General features: G+C 37.4%; 1 protein-coding gene across 9 annotated transcripts in view; it reads left to right on the top strand.

Moving 5' to 3' along the window:
* The first annotated feature begins 939 nt into the window (after positions 1-939).
* The window catches only part of LOC106883351 (core histone macro-H2A.1), a 65422-nt gene continuing 47308 nt past the window's right edge, over positions 940-19053 (top strand). For 4 of the 9 annotated variants that reach the window (XR_016242594.1, XM_089355116.1, XM_014934323.3 and 1 more), the window contains exon 1: positions 14182-14831. Coding sequence is in view for 7 of the 9 variants with exons in the window: in XM_089355116.1 (XP_089211242.1) it covers positions 14648-14831 (184 nt within the window). In the remaining 2 variants the exon portion in view is untranslated. Of the gene's footprint in view, positions 1004-14055; positions 14832-19053 lie in introns of those variants that run through there. The other 5 variants (XM_089355118.1, XM_052969572.2, XM_089355117.1 and 2 more) reach the window with 4 other exon arrangements.

Genomic DNA, 19053 nt, shown 5'->3' with positions numbered 1-19053 from the left:
GGTGATACGACGATTCCCCCTCACAGCTGCACGCACATCTGCGATGTTTTTCTCAGTTTTGCTGGTTACGGGTCTCCCAGAACATTCGTCAATATCGACATTTTTTCGGCCATCTTGGAAACGTCTGAACCACTCGTATACTTGTGTGCGGCTCATACACTCCTCTCCATACACTTTCTGCAGCTCTGCGTAGGCCTCTGAACAGATATCACCATAACAACTCTATCTGTCATGGTCAATGCGATCATCATACGCTACACGCCTTCCTTCTAAGCACCGCTGTAAACAGCGGAAGTGAGCTAGAACTTTAAAACATAGTACGCATGCACAACAGAGCTCAAGATCAATCTTTGCCAAGCGGCTTCACTCTGTGTGCTTTAGCATCGTTACTATGGCAACAGTCCGGATACTTATTGATCAAACCTATCAAAAAACCAGACGGTACTACAGGAATCAGCAGCGGAAACATGGTAACAGCAAACAGAACACTGATAAACAAAGTGCTTTACACTTCAGAAGACCCGCCCCAACTCGTTTACATCAACGTACCAGCAGCATGCAGGCCCAATGGGACGGCAGCTCAACTATACTTCACATTCGACATAACATACTTCCTAGAGGTGGAATGCTACTTCGAAGCTATGCACCACCCACAGAAAGTAGCAACCATATGCCCGGCAGTAGCACAGCAAGCAACATACAAAGGATTCAACTACGACCTCTTCTTAGTCACGCCCCCTGGCAGGCACTTGAATCATACCACTCCCAAAGGAAAAAGGCACGGCAGAACTACATTCATAGACGAGGACGCCGCCGGAAACAAAGTGCTTAAACATCTGTCAGGCCACTTCGTTAATCGCTAAATACCAGCGACAGCGTTTACTCAACACTGGGCGGGAAAAAACTCAATATATACAGCTAACAAAACACGATTTCACCAGACAGCCGCCAGCGATGGAGCCTACAACATCAACGTACCAGCAGCATGCAGAACAATTAAAAGGTTCGTTATTTTACCTGTTCACTATTTTACCATTTCACTATTTTAACAGTCCATTATGTTACTTGTTCATTATTTTATCTGTCCACTATTTTATCAGTTCACTATTTTACTTGTCCACTATTTTATTTATTCATTGTGTTATTTGTGCATTATTTTAACTGCCCATTATTTTACCTCTCCACTATTTCGCCTGTCCATTATTTTACCTGTTCACTAACTATACTTGTTCACTGTGTTACCTGTACATTATTTTACAGATTGAAGATAATTATCTTCTTTTTCTTTTACCTGTCGCCATGTTAGTGTTTGCTGATCATCATATGTTGCATTTGATGTGTATTGTTTTTACTTGTTTTTATTTTAGCGAGTAGTACACACACAATCTGTCGTTCTAAAGAGTGTGTGCCTAAATGTATTGGGCTGGCAACTAAGTTCCCACCTTTTTTTTTTAATTTAAACCTTTTAAAAGGTTTAATAAAAAATAACAACTAATTAAGCAATAATGTATTCAACCTTGTTGTTTACAACTTCTTCCCAAGGTTCAACAAGATTTTCAATACCTTGTTGGTAGAAATCACCCAATTTCAACTCGAAAAATTGATCCAACCAAGCTCTCAATTCTGCATCAGTATTGAACGATACTCCGCGCATAGCATTTGAAGAGATCGAAAGAGGTGGAAATCCATTTGCGCCAAATCAGGAGAGTACGGCGGGTGTGGCAGCACTTCCCAGCCTTGCGTTTGAATGGCTTCCTTGGTCATATTGGCGATATGAGGGCGGGCGTTGTCGTCCAGCAGAAGAACTCCATGCTGCTGATTAGGTCTTTTCTCTTGAATAGCCGTGTTGAGTCGTTCCATCTGTTGAACATAGAGTTCCGCGTTGACCGTTCAGGCAATTCGTTCAAGCAATTCGTAATGGATAATCCCTTCCCAGTCCCACCATACGCACAACATCATTTTACGCGGATGAAGATCTTGTTTCACGCGCGGTGTCGCTTGTTTACCGGGGCTAAGCCATTCCTTATGCTGCTTCATATTTTTCGTCGCCAGTAACGATTCAGTAAAGAAATAATTGCTTGTGTCCATGAGCTGAGCGGTGACGAGCAAGCAAACCAGCGGAGACTGTAGCTCGTTGATTTTTGATGTTGTCACTTAAAGCATGCGGAACCCATGCTCCATACTTCTGAACCTTTCCCATCGAGTGAAGATGCTTCTCTATTGCAGTGTGGGAGCATTCCATTTTCTCTGCCAGTTCCCTTGTCATTTGACGAGAATTTTCGTGCAAAAGTTGGTTTAATCGCTCTTCATCGAACTCAACTGGACAGCCAGAACGAAGTGCGTCTTTGAGGTCAAAATTTCCATTTTTGAACTTAACGACTATTTCTGAAGAAACTTTCCCGTTTTCCAAAAAGCTAAAAGTGAAACATTGGGAGTGTGTAGCTTTTTCAAAGTGATGAGGTGATGGGTAACATTCTTAAAGATTCGTACTCTCTGTTCTGTCTCCATAGATTACCAAGAATAAAAATTTGAAAACAGTAAAAATTAATTTAGTGTGGAGAGGGAGAAAATTAAAATATTGAGAACGTGTTTTGTGAGTGAAATCGTAATCTCCTGTATCGCAAACATGGGAATCGGAAGAAATTTAGGAAAAAAATACGGGGCGGGGTACAGAAATGTCACCTTGGACATGCTAAAAAGAAGAGGTAAAGGACAGAATTTCTGGGAAAACTTCCCTTTAAATTTATATCGAAGATCAGGGTTTTAAATACGCTCATCACCAACACAAATTACACAATAGATAAAGATCATTTCAATCGGGTTTGAGCTATAAATTTGCAGGTGCACACTGCAAGAATTAACATAATTCGCACAGAAGTTTTACTTAGAGTGTGTGTATGTGTGTCAAAGGAAGTTATTTTATGGCATTCTTTCATTTGAAGAAGTAAAGTTGTCAACTCAACATAGAGAGGAATTTCCGTAAAATTGTTTTAATTTCTGTATGCTTTGAAGAGAGCAGATTTGAAAGAGAGGATAAAGTGAAAAGGTGACGTTTGCTTTGAAGTGAGAGGAGAAAGTAAAATAGAGGAAAAAGTGTAAGATGTATGTGTATATGAAATGGACATGTGTGTGTGAGAGAGAGGGGGAGAGAGAGAGAGAGAGAGAGAGAGAGAGAGAGAGAGAGAGAGAGAGAGAGAGAGAGAAGAGCGAGTGAGTGAAAGTGTGTGTTGTGATGTATGAAATTTTCTGCTGGTATGTGCATGTGGTACTCACTCACTCTCTCTGTCTCTCTCTCTCTCACACACACACAATCTTTCATATACACGTGCATAAATAGGCAGAGGTAAAGAATACGCACATTACCCGTTTCGGCGTAAGCCTAACCCTAAACACCGGAAGTACGTATTCTTAACCTTCGCCCATAAATACATGTGCATACATCTTGTTTGTGCGTGAGAGAGAGAGTGAGGCTGTATTTCCTAACATATAGAAAAATGGATGTCTTTTAATGCAATTTTTTTTATTGTGACTTATTTGAATACAATATTTATGTATACATTTTCATAACTGCTTGTCTGAGTAGAACTCTACGCATGTATGAAACATCGGACGAAAGTGATACATTAGAAGCAAATTAAAATACACCCACCCAAACACCCACGCACCCCCCCACACACACACACACACACACATACGTTAACGCATACCTGAAGCCTATCTCTGTGTGTGTATATATATATATATATATATATATATATACACACATAATAATAATAAAGGAGTTACGACGCAAAAACGTATATAATTAAATGAACATATTTATCTTCTTCAATATATATTTCAGTATAAAGAATTAATTAAGAGACTTAATAAATCAAAATTCCTTTACACATCTTCAGGAAAAATAAATATAACACCAGAAAACTACATTCGGTTTAAAAATACAAACCGTTCGTGGCGAAAAAATTTCAGTTACAAAAACCGAAAAAAAAATTACAAAAAGAACGCTATTACTTACATGCATGCGTGTGTTCGCGCATGAACGTGTGTGCGCGCATGAACGTGTGTGCGCGCATGAACGTGTGTGCGCGCATGAACGTGTGTGCGCGCATGAACGTGTGTGCGCGCATGAACGTGTGTGCGTGTGTGTACGGACGCACACGCGGGTGCATGCATGTAAGTAATAGCGTACTTATTGTAAAATTTTTTTTTTAATTTTTCTATTTTTGTAATTGTGAAATTTTTTCGCCATGAACGGTTTGTATTTTTAAACCGAATGTAATTTTCTGGTGTTATATTTATTTTTCCTGAAGATGTGTAAAGGAATTTTGATTTATTAAGTCACTTAATGAATTCTTTATACTGAAATATACATTGAAGAAGATAAATATGTTCATTTACTTATATACGTTTTTGAGTCGTAACTCCTTTATTATTATTAATATAACCAAAAGGATCGATTCTTGAAGTGTCTACATACCTTCACAGGCATACCTCACCCTACGTTGTTAATTGCTTCCAGGAGACACGACTTAAGTCGAATTAACTTTCTCTATCTAGGCCGAATTTACTTGTCTCTAGGCTAAACTGATAATAACCATTCCCAGTTTTGTACTTTATTTATGAATGCTTTTTCAGTAATACACGGTTAATGAAAGCCTATTTTAAGCTTACAAACAAATAATTTTTATTTTTAAATGCATTAAAAAAATGTAATCTAAATTTACGAATACTGTACATCACGGACGCTTTATTTATGGATGCAGTTTGCAATAAGACATGGTAAAATAAGAGCCTTTTTAAGCTTAGAAAACAAATTCAATAGTTATTGTTATTTTGCAATAGTAAAAAAAAAAACTAAATCATTTTCAATTTACCAATATGTACATTCTATTTGGTGGCTTACATCGCGGATATAGATAGCTGTGAATCGTCAACATCAACAGCTGGCTCTGGCTATTCTTGTTGTTCGATGCGCTTAAAAACCGGTTAAGAGTTTCTTGAACTGTCTTCTTTTTTTCAGGGATTACATTATAACGAGCAAAAGCTTCGTGGCAATCCCCCATAATCTTGGAAAAGCGTTGAGCATTTGAATCCATATCCTCGAACATAGAAAGACCTTTTTCGACATATGCAAATGTTTGCTGCATTCTCTTAATGGTAAAGTGACGTGGCTCAGTTTCGATTTACTATTCTTCTTTATTTTGCTGCTCTTGAAGCTCTATCAAATTCTCATTCGTCAGCAGCTACTTGTCTTTTTCAAATAAATCTGTGAAATCCTCCTCCACCAAATCCATTTCCAGTTCTTTGCTCGTAGTCACCAACGTTTTGTTGATGGCAACATTATCAAACCCCTTAAAATCATTCACGAATTGCGGACATAGCTTCTTCCATACACCATTCATAGCCGTCCTCTGTACATCATTCCATGCCGCTGTTATGTTCTGTACAGCTTTGTAGATGTCGTATCTCTTCCAAAAGTCACGAAGTGTGATGGACTCATCAAGACCAGCTGCAGCTATTATTTGCCGCAGCGTACACTTCATATAGTAAAGCTTGAAGATAGCAATTATTCCCTGATCCATTGACTGCAGAAGAAACGTGGTGTTCGAAGGGAGGTATACGACGGTAACCTCGGGGCCAAAATCTACAATATTTTCAGGGTGGTCAGGAGCATTATCTAAGATAAGTAAAACCTTAAAAGGAATCCCCTTCTCCTTACAGTACTTCTCTGTTGCAAGGATAAAATGATTGAAGAACCAATCTTCAAAAACAACAACAGTAACCCATACTTTTGAATTAGCCATCCATATAACAGGGAGAAATGCTTTGGGTATGTTCTTCAGGACACGGGGGTTGTGTGCATGATACACAAGCAATGGCTTTAACCTAAAATCTCCTGCACAATTATCTCCCAACATAATGGTCACACGTTCTGGAATAGCTTTCTCCTCCTTGGAAATGAATGAACAGTGTGGCAATTTTTTCCAATACAATCCAGTTTCGTCAACGTTAAAAATCTGTTCGGGAAGAAACCCGTTTACTTTGATGATTTTCTTTAATACATTGGGAACTTCCGCTGCTGCTTGTTCGTCCGCTGATGCACTTTCGCCTTGCTTCTTATTGGAATGGTAACTTCTTCTCTCCTTAAATCTCATGAACCATCTTTGACTTGCCTTGAACTCTACATCTTTCTCATCTAGATATTTTTCTTCAGGTCCTCAAACAAAGACAACGCTTTCTCTTGAATGATTTTCTGACGGTTCAACCTAACAATCCAAAGAGAAAGAAGACTTTCCGTTTCTTCAAAGATTTTGCCTCTTTTCTTATTGATGACAGTGTTTTCATCCCTGGGGCTTCAGATTTGATACGTGCTAAAATCTTGTCCTTATTATGTACAATCGTCGATGCAGTTGTCCGATTCATCCCAAAAGATCGTGCAATTGCTACTTTTTCACCTTTTTCATGGCGTTTTATCATAGCCAGTTTATCTTCCAGTGTTATAACATGACGCTTAGCACTTTCACTATGAATTTTCTTAGGAGCCATGGAAGAGGAAATAAAGTCACAAATGAATGAGAATGAAAAAGTAGCCGATCTACAGACGTAAACAAATATGAATTCAAAACAATCACGAGTGACAACGATTTCTAACGGTAGTTATTGAAACTAGAGTGCAATATGAGCTCCGAAAGACCGATAAATAAGACCACACAGCTGATTTCATTAATTCGTTCACTAATCTACACTACTTTATGGTGTGTATCTTAACATTTATTGTACGTATTTTGATAAGTTTTAATCTTATTTATTGTACAGTAACATGATTTTATGTTTTCTAGTGATTTTACGATTCCAATATTTGTGGCGGACAGATGTAAAGTCCAGTAAAATGATTTTACTTGATTCTTATTTTTCCATGTATCTTTTTTGAAAACCGGCGTATAATCGAGAACGACTTAAATCGAAACGACATAAACCGAGGTATGCCTGTATATACATATATATATATAATATTTAAATTAGCAGAAAATGGAGGAAACTTTTGATCAACAAACAAATTGACCAACATCGGTTACTTATTTTTTAATACAAAACATAACATTTCTTACGGTCGATTCCTGGTAAACTTTTGTTTATTCTGTTATTACCTGTACCCTATGAGCATAGTGTACTTGCATACCCATGATACCGGTAGTAAGAACGGATATTCTAATCCCTTAGACCGTTATTCCAACCGCTGACTCTGCTTACCTACATATATAAATATATATATATATATATATATATATATATATATAATCCAAGAAAGTTAGGGGTTGTGAATCCAACCCACTAAGGGATAATATCTATCCAATATACTGCCGGAAGGATACCCAATTACTATTACACTGGTGTTTTTACCAAGTGCAATAAATGGGTGCGGGTAAAAGGAAACTTTACCCTTAATTTATATAGCAATAAGAAAATGGAGGGGAATATGTGGTACTCATCAACTTGCAGGCATTGTATTATGTCAATTTGTCTGTTTATTTTTCAACTAAGAGGACAGGACAATAAAAACAATATACAAACACATATGACATATTATGTCATATCAGTAATAAAAATTAACAAGGACATCTAGTGACCGAAGAAGGGACAATGTCTTACAGCTTTTTCAGCCTAGTGGTGACATGCTTCATTCTATCTATATAACTCCAGTAAACTGGAGTAATTGTATCTCTCCCTCCCTCCCTCTCTCTCTCTCCCTCCCTCCCTCTATCTCTCTCCCTCCCTCCCTCTCTCTCTCTCCCTCCCTCCCTCTCTCTCTCTCTCTCTCTCTCGCACAAAAAAGATATATGCATATGTATTTATGGGCCAAGGTAAAGAATACGTACTCCCAGTGTTTAGGGTTAGGTTTACGCCGAAAACGGGTAGTGTGCGTATTCTTTACCTCCACCTATTTATGTACGTGTATATGAAAGATAATGTGTGTGTGTGTGTGTGTGTGCGTGCGTGTGTGTGTGTGTGTGTGAGTGAGAGGGAGAAAGAGCGTGTGAGTGCCACTTACACATACATGTAAAAAAACTTCATACATCACCACACACCGCTCTCTCTCTCTCTCTCTCTCTCTCTCTCTCTCTCTCTCACACACACACATACACACACACACACACACACACACACACACGTCCACTTCATATACACGTACATCTTACACTTTCTCCTCTCGCTTCAAAGCGAATGTCACCTTTTCACTTTATTCTCTCTTTCAATTTCTGCTCTCTTCAAAGCATACAGAAATTAAAAACAATTTTACGGAAATGAACATCCCATATATGTCGAGTTGACAACTTTACTTCTTCAAATGAAAGAATGCCATAAAATAACTTCCTTTGACACACATACACACACTCTAAGTAAAACTTCTGTACGAATTATGTTGATTCTTGCAGTGTGCACCTGCAAATTTACAGCTCAAACCCGATTGAAATTATCTTTTTCTATTGTGTAATTTGTGTTGGTGATGAGCGTATTTAAAACCCTGATCTTCGATATAAATTTAAAAGGAAGTTTTCCTAGAAATTCTGTCCTTTATCTCTTCTTTCTAGCATCTCCGTGATGTTATTTCCGTCCCCCACCCCTTTTTTTTCCTAAATTTCTTCCGATCTCTATGCTTGAGATATAGTAGATTACGATTTCACCCACAAAATACGTTCTCAATATTTGTCTGTTGTTTCTAGCATGTTGGGTTTTCTGGTGGTGGTCTGGTATTGTTTAAGCCTATTGTTTCAGTAGAATTCTAATCATGCGGGAAACATCAGCCAAAAGTGAAAGATTGGGAGATTTTTAGCTTTTTGAAAGCTGGTAAGTGATAGGTGGGCGATGTAGGGAGTGCTTCTTTAAGAAAAATTAAACTATTATATATTTATATATATATATATATATATATATATATATATATATATATATATATATATATATATATATATATATATATATACATATATATATATATATATAAGTTCAAAAAAACAAAAAACAATAACAAAAAAACAACAAAGTGAGGACGTGATACGGATAGTGTTATTGGACGCTCGGGAAAGGAAAGAGAGAGTGTATGACGTTTCGGGCATAGTCCTTCGTCGGAAAGATGGAAAATTCGGAGAATGGAAAAACGGAGGAAGAGGAAAATGATACCGATGCCCACGAGGTTACGTTGTGAAAGGACCGGAAGAGGAGGTGGTGGGGGAAAAGTTCTTTCTAAGACAGGAGAGTGAAAAAGGGAGATGAATATCTGTGCGTGCGCGAGAGTCTGCGAGTGTGTGTGTGATAACAGAACGTGTGTGTGCGTATGTATGTGTGTGTGTGTGTGTGTGTGCATGATTTGGTGGTTTATCTGTTAGTGTGTATGTGTGTTTGTGTGTGTGTGTGTGTGACGTAGTGGAAGGAATTAGTAGCAGGAATAGTTAGTGGATGCTTATGGACAATGGTAAGTGGAAGGTCAGCAGGCGGTTTTTGAGTATGTGTGTGTTCGTGTGTGTGTTTGTGTGGGGTTGTAGGTGTTGGGTACGTGTACGTGTGTGTGTGTATTTTGTATGTGCGCGTGTGTGTATGTGTATGTATTTGTGCGTGCGTGTGTGTATGTGTGTATGTGTATGTTGTGTATATGTGCGTTGCTGTGTACGTGTGTGTGCGTACGTTTGCTATTGTATGTGCGTGTGTTGTTTATGCCCATGTGTTTGTGATTGTATGCGTGTCTGTGTGAGTGTGTAGTGTTGGTGAGAAGTGTGTGTGAGTGTGTGGGGGTGTTGCGTGTGTGTGTGTGTGTGTGTGTGGATGTGCGTGTGTGTGTGGGGTTGTGAGTGTTAGGTACGGGTGTGTGTGTATGCGCGTGTGTGTATGCGCGTGTGTGTTTATGTGTGTCTGTATGTGTGTGTCCGTGTGCGCGTGTGTGTATATTTTTTGTGCGTGCGTGTATGTGTATATTGTGTATGTTTTCGTGCGTGCGTGTGTGTTGTGTATGTGAGTGAGTATTGTGTATGTGAGTGAGTATTGTGTATGTGAGAGGTGTGTGTGCGTGTGTGCATGTGTGTATATGTGTATGTGTGTTGTGCATGTGTGTGTGTGTTTGTGTACGTGAGAGGTGTGTGTGCGTGTGTGTATGTGTGTGTTTATGCGTGTTGCGTGCGTATGTGTGTGAGAGCGTAAGGATGTGTGCCAGGTATGTGTGTTATTTTGTGTATGCACTCCTGTGTGTATGTGTGTGCATGTGTATGCGGCTGTGTATGTAGGCGTGCGCTTATATATAGGTGTGTGTGCGTGTGTGTCTGCGTGTGTATAGGGCTGTGTAAGGTGTGTGTCTCTACCACTGTGCGTGTGTGTGTGTGTATGTATGTGCGTTCGTCTATATGTGTGTGTGAGGGCGCGCATGTATGTTTGTCATGTGTGTGGGCGGTATATATGTAAGGTGTGTGGGAGGTGTGTGTGTTAGGTATATGGGAGGTATGTGAGGTATGTGTGAATGGGGGTATGTATGGGTTGTCAGGTGTGTGGGAGGTATTTGTGAATGGGGGTATATATGGGTTATGTATGCAAGGGTGTGTATGCTTGGGTGTGTGTGTGTGTATATATATATATATATATATATATATATATATATATATATATATATATATATATATATATATATGCATTTGTAATATGGTTCTTTGGAGTAGAGTGCACATAATTTTTGAAACATATGTAGGAATTAAAGGAACTGTTTGATTATATACGTTTTGCTCTATTTATTATTATCTATAACTATAGTATAGCTGTGTTTGTTAGTGTGTTTTGTGTGTGTGTGTGTGTGTGTGTGTGTGTGTGTGTGTGTGTGTGTGTGTTGCATCTATAGAAATCCACATTTTCCACTTTTTCGTAAAAATTTTTACATCAATGGAATTTTCTCGATGTGAACTTTCCAGTGCAGTAATTAGATTTTTTAAATTCCGTTTACTTTGTGTGATTTAAGGGAGATTTGGCTGTTGTTTCTAGCAACTTTTATATTTCTTCCCTTCTACCTGGAACAGCGTTCTTACACACGCGCTCAACATATAATATAGAGAGAAAGAGTAAAAGAGAGAGAGAGAGAGAGAGAAAGTGATACTTTCCTCTCAGTATTCTTTACCTATTTTTCATAACATTGATACGTAAAAACACACACAGTCACACATACGTGATCTGTGACAACATACACATTGCTCTCGTTCTCTATTCCTTTCTCCCCCTCTTCATCTCTCGCTCTCTCAAACGCATACACGTGCAAGTAAACACAATCATTCACAAAAATATAACTCATGTTCGTCAATGTGGCATAACTACAGAGTTGCCCCCCCCCCCGACTTTGGAAGGTCATAACTTTCAGAAAAATGAATATTTTTTAATGAAATTTTCTATGCATATATTATTTATTATGTAGATTCCGAATATACAAAAATTTTCGGTGAAAGTGTTTGGGGAGAGGGGTGGGGGACAATTTTCGGAAATTCCACTTAAATTCCTCTTAACTTCCAGGAAAATGAATATTTTTTCGTGAAATTTTCTACAAATATACCTTGATGTATGTACATTTCGAGCATGTAGGAATTTTGAAGGAAACAACTGCACGTTACTTTTGAGAAGTGTTCCCCACACGGTGGTGTTTCGGAGCAAGTCTTCCATATTTGTTTCATTTTTCTCTATTATGTGCGTATGTGCATCTGTAGATTTCTAATGAAGTAATAGGCAGTGAAGAGAAGCCGTCATAAGAAAACTTTTAACTACCTCTATTCCTTTCTCCCCCTCTCTCTACCTCTTCCTCTCTTGCTCTCTCAAACGCATACACGTGCAAGTACACAATCATTCAGTAAAATATAACTCATGTTCGTCAATGTTTTGTAAATATACCATGATTTTCACTAGGGTGTTAGGGTTTAGGGTTTAGGGTTACGGTTAGGGCTAGGATTAGTGTTACGGTTACAGTTTTAGGGTCAGGGTTAGGGTTTTAGGGTTAGGGTTTAGGGTTTAGGGTTAGTATTAGGGTTAGTGTTAGGATTAGGTTTAGGATTAGGGTTGGGTAATCGTGCGGGTGTTAATCTGAAAAATTACAGATATGTGAAAAGTACCGACCCTGTCATCTATTATAACTTTTGTTGTTCTGTTTAATATATACATAGATTATGCCTCCAAAGAAGAGCGTTTGCTGGGGAAAGAAAGCAACTGGTTTAAAATGACAGCAACAGACTGCAGCAATTCACCACATTCCAGAAGCTACTTTGAACATAATGCAAAATGGTGCATCAACGTCTTCTGCCCAATCTGATAGAACTCTGGCAGAACTGTGTAGCAACAGATCGCCAGCAATTGCTTCATCAGAAATTGCCGTCCTACCTCCTGCTAAAAGGGATTACCCTGCTATGTATAATCAGGGCAGCGCAAAAAGTTGTTTTGCACAACCATTTCTATTAGACGGATGAAATTTACGTACGCTTAATAATGTTACGCAAAACAGCCTTCAGACTTTCCCTATTAATTTCATCGTCTTTTAAATTATGAACATATTTACATCATAAGGGTTTTTTCGTTGTAAGGCTTTCTTTTTTAGTTGATTTTCACCTAGCAAGACTTATCGTAGATGGCGTAATAAGTCACACCCGGACAAGGTCGGGTTATACTGCTAGTTCTTTATACATATATATATATATATATATATATATATATATATATATATATATATATATATATATATATATTTATTTATTTATTTATTTATTTATTTGTTTGTTTATTTATTTATTTCCCAGATTCGTAATCTCTGTATTTTTCTACATAGATAACAAAAAAATTCGAAAAGAATGTTGCAAATTAAGAAATTGCCGTCAGGATAGGGAGAAATTTAGATATCGAAAACGTGATTTCTAGACAAAATCGTATTAACCCCCTTTCATACGAGGAAACAATACATAGTCTCTGATCTTTCTTAAGAACAGAAAGCAGTTTCATGCAATTTGTACCCCTCATCCTTCACTATCAAACAAATAATAACTTCCATTATTCCATTAACTATATATCAGCTGTACCGATTCTTCCCATAGGAAGGAGCAAATAATACAATGTGCTTGTAGGGTATAACAGACGGGCAACGCCGGGATGCATTGCTAATATGTATGTGTGTGTGTGTTCGTAAATACCTTTAAGATATAATAGTTAATACACCAATGTGTGTGTATGCTTGCATGTATATGTGCATACATGTGTCTGTGAGTTTGTGTGTGTGTATATATATATATATATATATATATATATATATATATATATATATATATATATATATATATATATATATATATATGCGTGTGCGTGTACACACACTCACATACATACATAATCAGAAAGAACTACCATTTCTAGGCATTTTAATCGTAAATAAATGTGAAAGAGAAACAGTTATCTACTACAAAACATTAGTACATGTAAGTATACATATGTGTGTGTGCATGTGTGTGTGTGTGTGTGTGTGTGTGTGTGTGTATAGGTAGATCGTAGGCAGGTATGTGGGTAGATATGTTTATGTGTATGTACACACCGACACACGCATACACAAATATATGTGAGTATCTATGTATGTATACCAAATAATGTTACCCATTACTTTTATCAGATTGAGACTAACTGTCCATATTCAGGAATGTGACACACCTGATTATTGGTCAGGGATCGAACAGATCGAAGACTATAAATATAGGTAACTGGCTGGATATATATATATATATATATATATATATATATATATATATATATATATATATATATATATATATATATATATATACGGGTAGATAGGGGGGGGGGGTGCAGATAGTGTTCTGTTTTCTTTCTATGTTTTCTTTTCAGATGTCTTTTACCGTGATATTTTTCATTACCTATATAAATAAATAGATAATATTACACAGCAACCCCCTCAAAACACCCGTCTACAAGTGGCTGATATGAATATAATGTTGCATTTCAAGAATGAGATAGAAAAACCATTAAAATCTTCCTCCAAAACCCAGAATGCTGCAACTTTACAGCTGTGCGCACGTCATCAGCTCTATTGCTGATCTCTCAACTGCTCATACTCCCTCCATTTACTGCTCGCACCCCAGTTCGTTCTAGCATCGTTCTCGCTGACCACTTGAACGACATCTCACAAAACCTGTCTCGTAAAAACCAGTGTGAGGGACCGGATTTTTCCATACGTCCTTCTCGTGTGTTTGCTGACGTCGACTGTACGAGAAATCGGTGCAAAGCCTGTTGATATTAGACGGAGGAGATGGCTCTAAGTGTAACAGCATGGTCGACCTTCCGGCTCAGTTTTGCCACATTCACTGTTGTTCAAGGGTGTGGTGTGTGGTTACCCGTATCTAGCCCTGTCTGAGACCCCCACTTAAGGGTTACTGATTCTTTTTGTTTTAAAAAAAATACATATACTCTTCGTTATACATAACGCACACTGGTCGTCTCACACATGCAAGTAGCTACATAGATTACACGCCAAGACAAACATATATTTTTGCTTATACACCCGAGTGGTTACTAGGCCGCCCACCCCACCGAAAACGGAAAGTAACAGTAGCAGCGGCGGTGACAAGGACGAGAGAAGATGACTGCCCGAGGTATAAGGAAGAAACAGAAGGCAGTGTCCCGTTCAGCCAAAGCAGGAGTGCTCTTTCCAGTCGGTCGGATGCAGCGCTATCTCAAGAAAGGCACGCATAACTTCCGAATAGGTGCAGGGGCGCCCGTTTATATGGCAGCTGTTATAGAGTACCTGGCTGGTACGTATGTAGGCAAGTCTACGTGTGTGTATGTCTATATAATCTATGTACAGTGAGTGTGTATATGACGATATATATATATATATATGCGTGTGTGTATATATGTAAATATATGTCGGTGGGTGTGTGTGTATATATGTGTGTATGTAAGTATACATGTGACTATATATATATATATGAATGTGTGTATATACATATTTTTTTTTAGTGTATGTATGTGTGAGTACATGTGTGTGTGTATGAATCTATGTATGTATCAATATAATATATATATATATATATATATATATATATATATATATATATATATATATATATATATATATATATATATATATATATATACATACAAACACATACAGATGTGTTTGTACATTCGTTAACTACTACGTCTTAATATAGATTGTCAGTATTAGCACTTTCTCATTTCTTCTCTCTTTCTCCCGTACATGTACATAACCAGGCACATATACACACACACGCTCGCACTCAATCTCCCTGTATGTGTGTGTGTATATATATATATATATATATATATATATATATATATATATATATATATATATATATATATATATATATATATATATATATATATAAAATCTACCTGAAACATCGACCTCACATTTTCATTCATTAGTTTTTTTCCCTCCCTTCTCACATCCTGTTCCGCCAATGTTTTCCTATTTTTGAATGGACACAAATAAGATGATGGAAAGCTGTTTAGTGATTGATGCACGACGATGGAATGGTATAGGAATGACACACTAATAACAGCTTTGAACACAAATATATATAGATATATACAAGAACATACATACATAAATACATAACTACTTATATATATATATATATATATATATATATATATATATATATATATATATATACGCCAGTAGATGCAAATAGAGAATAAGAGAGGAAAATAAAGTAACAGCCTCTTTCCCTCACGAACACAAACACCAAACATTGACCATAGTAACTATTTATTTGACTCTTCTGGTATCGAATTATTTTTACACTTCTTAATTAATGATGACCCATTCTCTCAACAACTTTTATTCGTTGTATCTCCCTCTTTCTGCCCCTCCATCAGTTGTCACGTACCTCCCTCCGTGTCCCTTTATGCCTTGAATATACTTATTCATTACCTACACAGACACACCCATTTATCATCTACCTCTCGCGCATAAAAACAGGCACACATACACGTATACGTACATGCATATGCGCAATCATGCATACACACACAAACCCACAAAGTACATATATATACAAATTCATTCGTCAATACATAAATAAAAGTATACACACATACGTCCGAATACTTGTACTGTGCTATGTATATTCACATGTGTACAACAATACACACAAACCTTGTGTGTGATACAGACACTTGCAAACAGAAACACACACTCACACACTTTGGAAGGAAATATAAAATGTGTACTATCTATTGACATGACATTTAACCAATCAACAACAGTCTCTTCTTTTTCCTGTACACATCTTACAACTCAGCATCATTCTTCACTTCTGAAGCAAAACAACACTGAGTTTTACTCTGACACAGAACTACTTTGACGCACAACACCACCACCACTGTTCTATGACACATGACATACCATCACTGCTTCTTTATCTGATGTATTACACTCTAACACTGTTCAATGATACCACACGTCCCCTGTCTAGTTATGCAATACTTTAATCCACTCCTGATACACACAACAAAATCTGCTTTCTCTGACATAGAAACTCCCCTTTACTGGCCTCTAATAGAATCTGTGTCTGCTCCTTGGGATGTGAAAAGATACTTTGGTTATTTGGATAACAGAAGAACCCATAGTCCTAATCATGCTTGCCAGAAGAAGTAATGGTCTTAGAGCGTCTTTGATCATAAATCTTTCTCAACCACAACTATCCCACTTTTCCTCTGACCATCTGAAAATTCCATCTCCTTTAGCTGTACCACTCTTCGGGCACTCAATATATATCAAACATCAAACTCTGTCATTGTACCATGACACTGTATGATCTGTAGGTGTGCTCTGTATAGTTTGCTGGTCTGCTGTGAGTTTTGACATGAGTTGGAAATTAAGTGATTTCAGATTCTATCTCACCACTGAACACCTTGAGTGAGTGTCTTCTACTATTGCTCCAGATCAAGTACAGATTTGTGAATAAAACTTGGTGAAAGAGGAACCATATTGCAACCCATTGCAGGGACTGTTCTTGTACTTGTTTTGTAGGTTTAATCTATAACTCAGTTTAGCTCCACTACCACTTTGTATATCTAGTCTGTTGTAAGCATTCAGTTACAATCTCTATGTATAACTTGATCCCTTTAGTCTTGGAGACCTTGAAATGGATCATGTAGATAGAGACCACTCTTCCATATTTCATTAAGCTAGTCCAAACAAAAAAGAAACTTTTATTACAATGAGAAGATTGCAGAATGTGCTTACTGAGTTCTTTGTGATCTGACTGCATCACAACAGACTCAATGAGAGAATCATGTCTGGTAAAATTAATCCAATGACATGCAGGGTTTTTTGTTTTTTTGTTTTTTTTGTCTAGGTTCAACTAAAGGATTGGGTTTTAACATTGAAAAAGTACAAAGAGCTTTGCCACCTAAATAGACATTACTTTTTTTCTTTGTTTCATGTCGTGTGTGTGAATAAATGCCTCCAAAGCTATGGGTACAGACATTATTATGTTATTAAGAAGTTCTCTTTACATTACAAACATGTGGTTTGGGGTTCAAATTCACTGCATGGCACATCAGACCTCTTTCTTCTGAAATATAGTCTTCAGTTGATCAGTGACTCATGTGTGGAATTTTGTTGATAGAAACTGTGTTGAAGCCCATCATATATGCACACATGTTTATGATTAAGTTGTACATAAATTCACATCTGCACATTTAATAAACATACATTTGGCCTTACATTCTAAATTGATCATGCAATTAAACAACTAATATCACTCTGTTGACAGGGAAGGAAAATATGTTAGCTGCTCATCCAGTGTGTTTACTTCCTCATATATAGAGAGAGAAATATTAGCTAACAATTACTATGACTAGAGTTATGAAAAATTAGCACTGTTTTTGCCATTCAAAAGGCCCTGCTGGCTGCACTGCAGTTTTGCCATGACTGTCATGTGGTAAGATGAATTAGGTTCACTGTGTAGTGCTAAGTTTTTTTTTTATCTAGTGGCTTATGGTTACATGGCTGAGCACAATACAGCACTGAGTGCATGGTGGCTTACATTCATATAAGTGTGTTATACAGGGTGTCCCAAAAGTCACTGATGGGTTTCAATTTTTAATAACTTCCATAACTGTACAAATAAAGGCATGAAATTTAGATACATTTATAAAGGACATAATGGAAATTAATATGCGCAAGTCAAATTTTGCAACACCACTACATCTCATATGAAAAATGACATTGCTTAAATGGCAGCCATTTTCGGCTTCACACACCCATGCTCTTTCCAAAACTTACACCATAACATCCTCAAGAGTTTCAGACCCCACTCCTCTGATTTCTCTATTGGTGTTCTCCTTCAGTTGCACCAGGTTATCTGGTTTGTTGACGTAAATCCTCTCTTTCAGGTATCCCCACAAGAAAAAATCCAGGTTAGTCAAGTCTGGGGAACGTGAAAGCCATTCAAAGTAGACCTCACACATAGTTCCAGCAAGATGGGGCAACTGCTCATACCACAAGAGAAACAATGCAGTTGCTACGACAGTACTTTGGAGAGAAAATAATCTCCTATTAAGGCAATGTCAACTAGCCTTCACGTTCCCCAGACTTGACTAGCCTGGATTTTTTTTTGTATGGATACCTGAAAGAGAGGGTTTACATCAACAAACCAGATAACCTGGTGCAACTGAAGGAGAACATCAATAGAGAAATCAGAGGAGTGGGGTCTGAAACTCTTGAGGGTGTTATGGTGCAAGTTTTGGAAAGAGCACAGGTGTGCATAGCCGAAAATGGCTAACATTTAAGCAATGTCATTTTTCATATGAGATGTAGTGATGTTGCAAAATTTGACTTGTGCATATTAATTTTCATTATGTCCTTTATAATGTATCAAAATTCCATTTAAGGAGGTTTTAAAAATTGAAACCCATCAGTGACTTTTGGGACACCCTGTATATATATTATCATTCTTTAATGTCCATATTCTATTTTGGCATGGGGAGAATAGTTTGACAGGATCC

The sequence above is a fragment of the Octopus bimaculoides genome, chromosome 7 (genome assembly GCF_046866305.1).
Source record: "Octopus bimaculoides isolate indiv1 chromosome 7, ASM4686630v1, whole genome shotgun sequence".
NCBI lineage: Eukaryota > Metazoa > Mollusca > Cephalopoda > Octopoda > Octopodidae > Octopus > Octopus bimaculoides.
The sequence above is the reverse complement of the archived record's forward strand: the minus strand, read 5'-3'. Positions and strand labels throughout refer to the sequence as shown.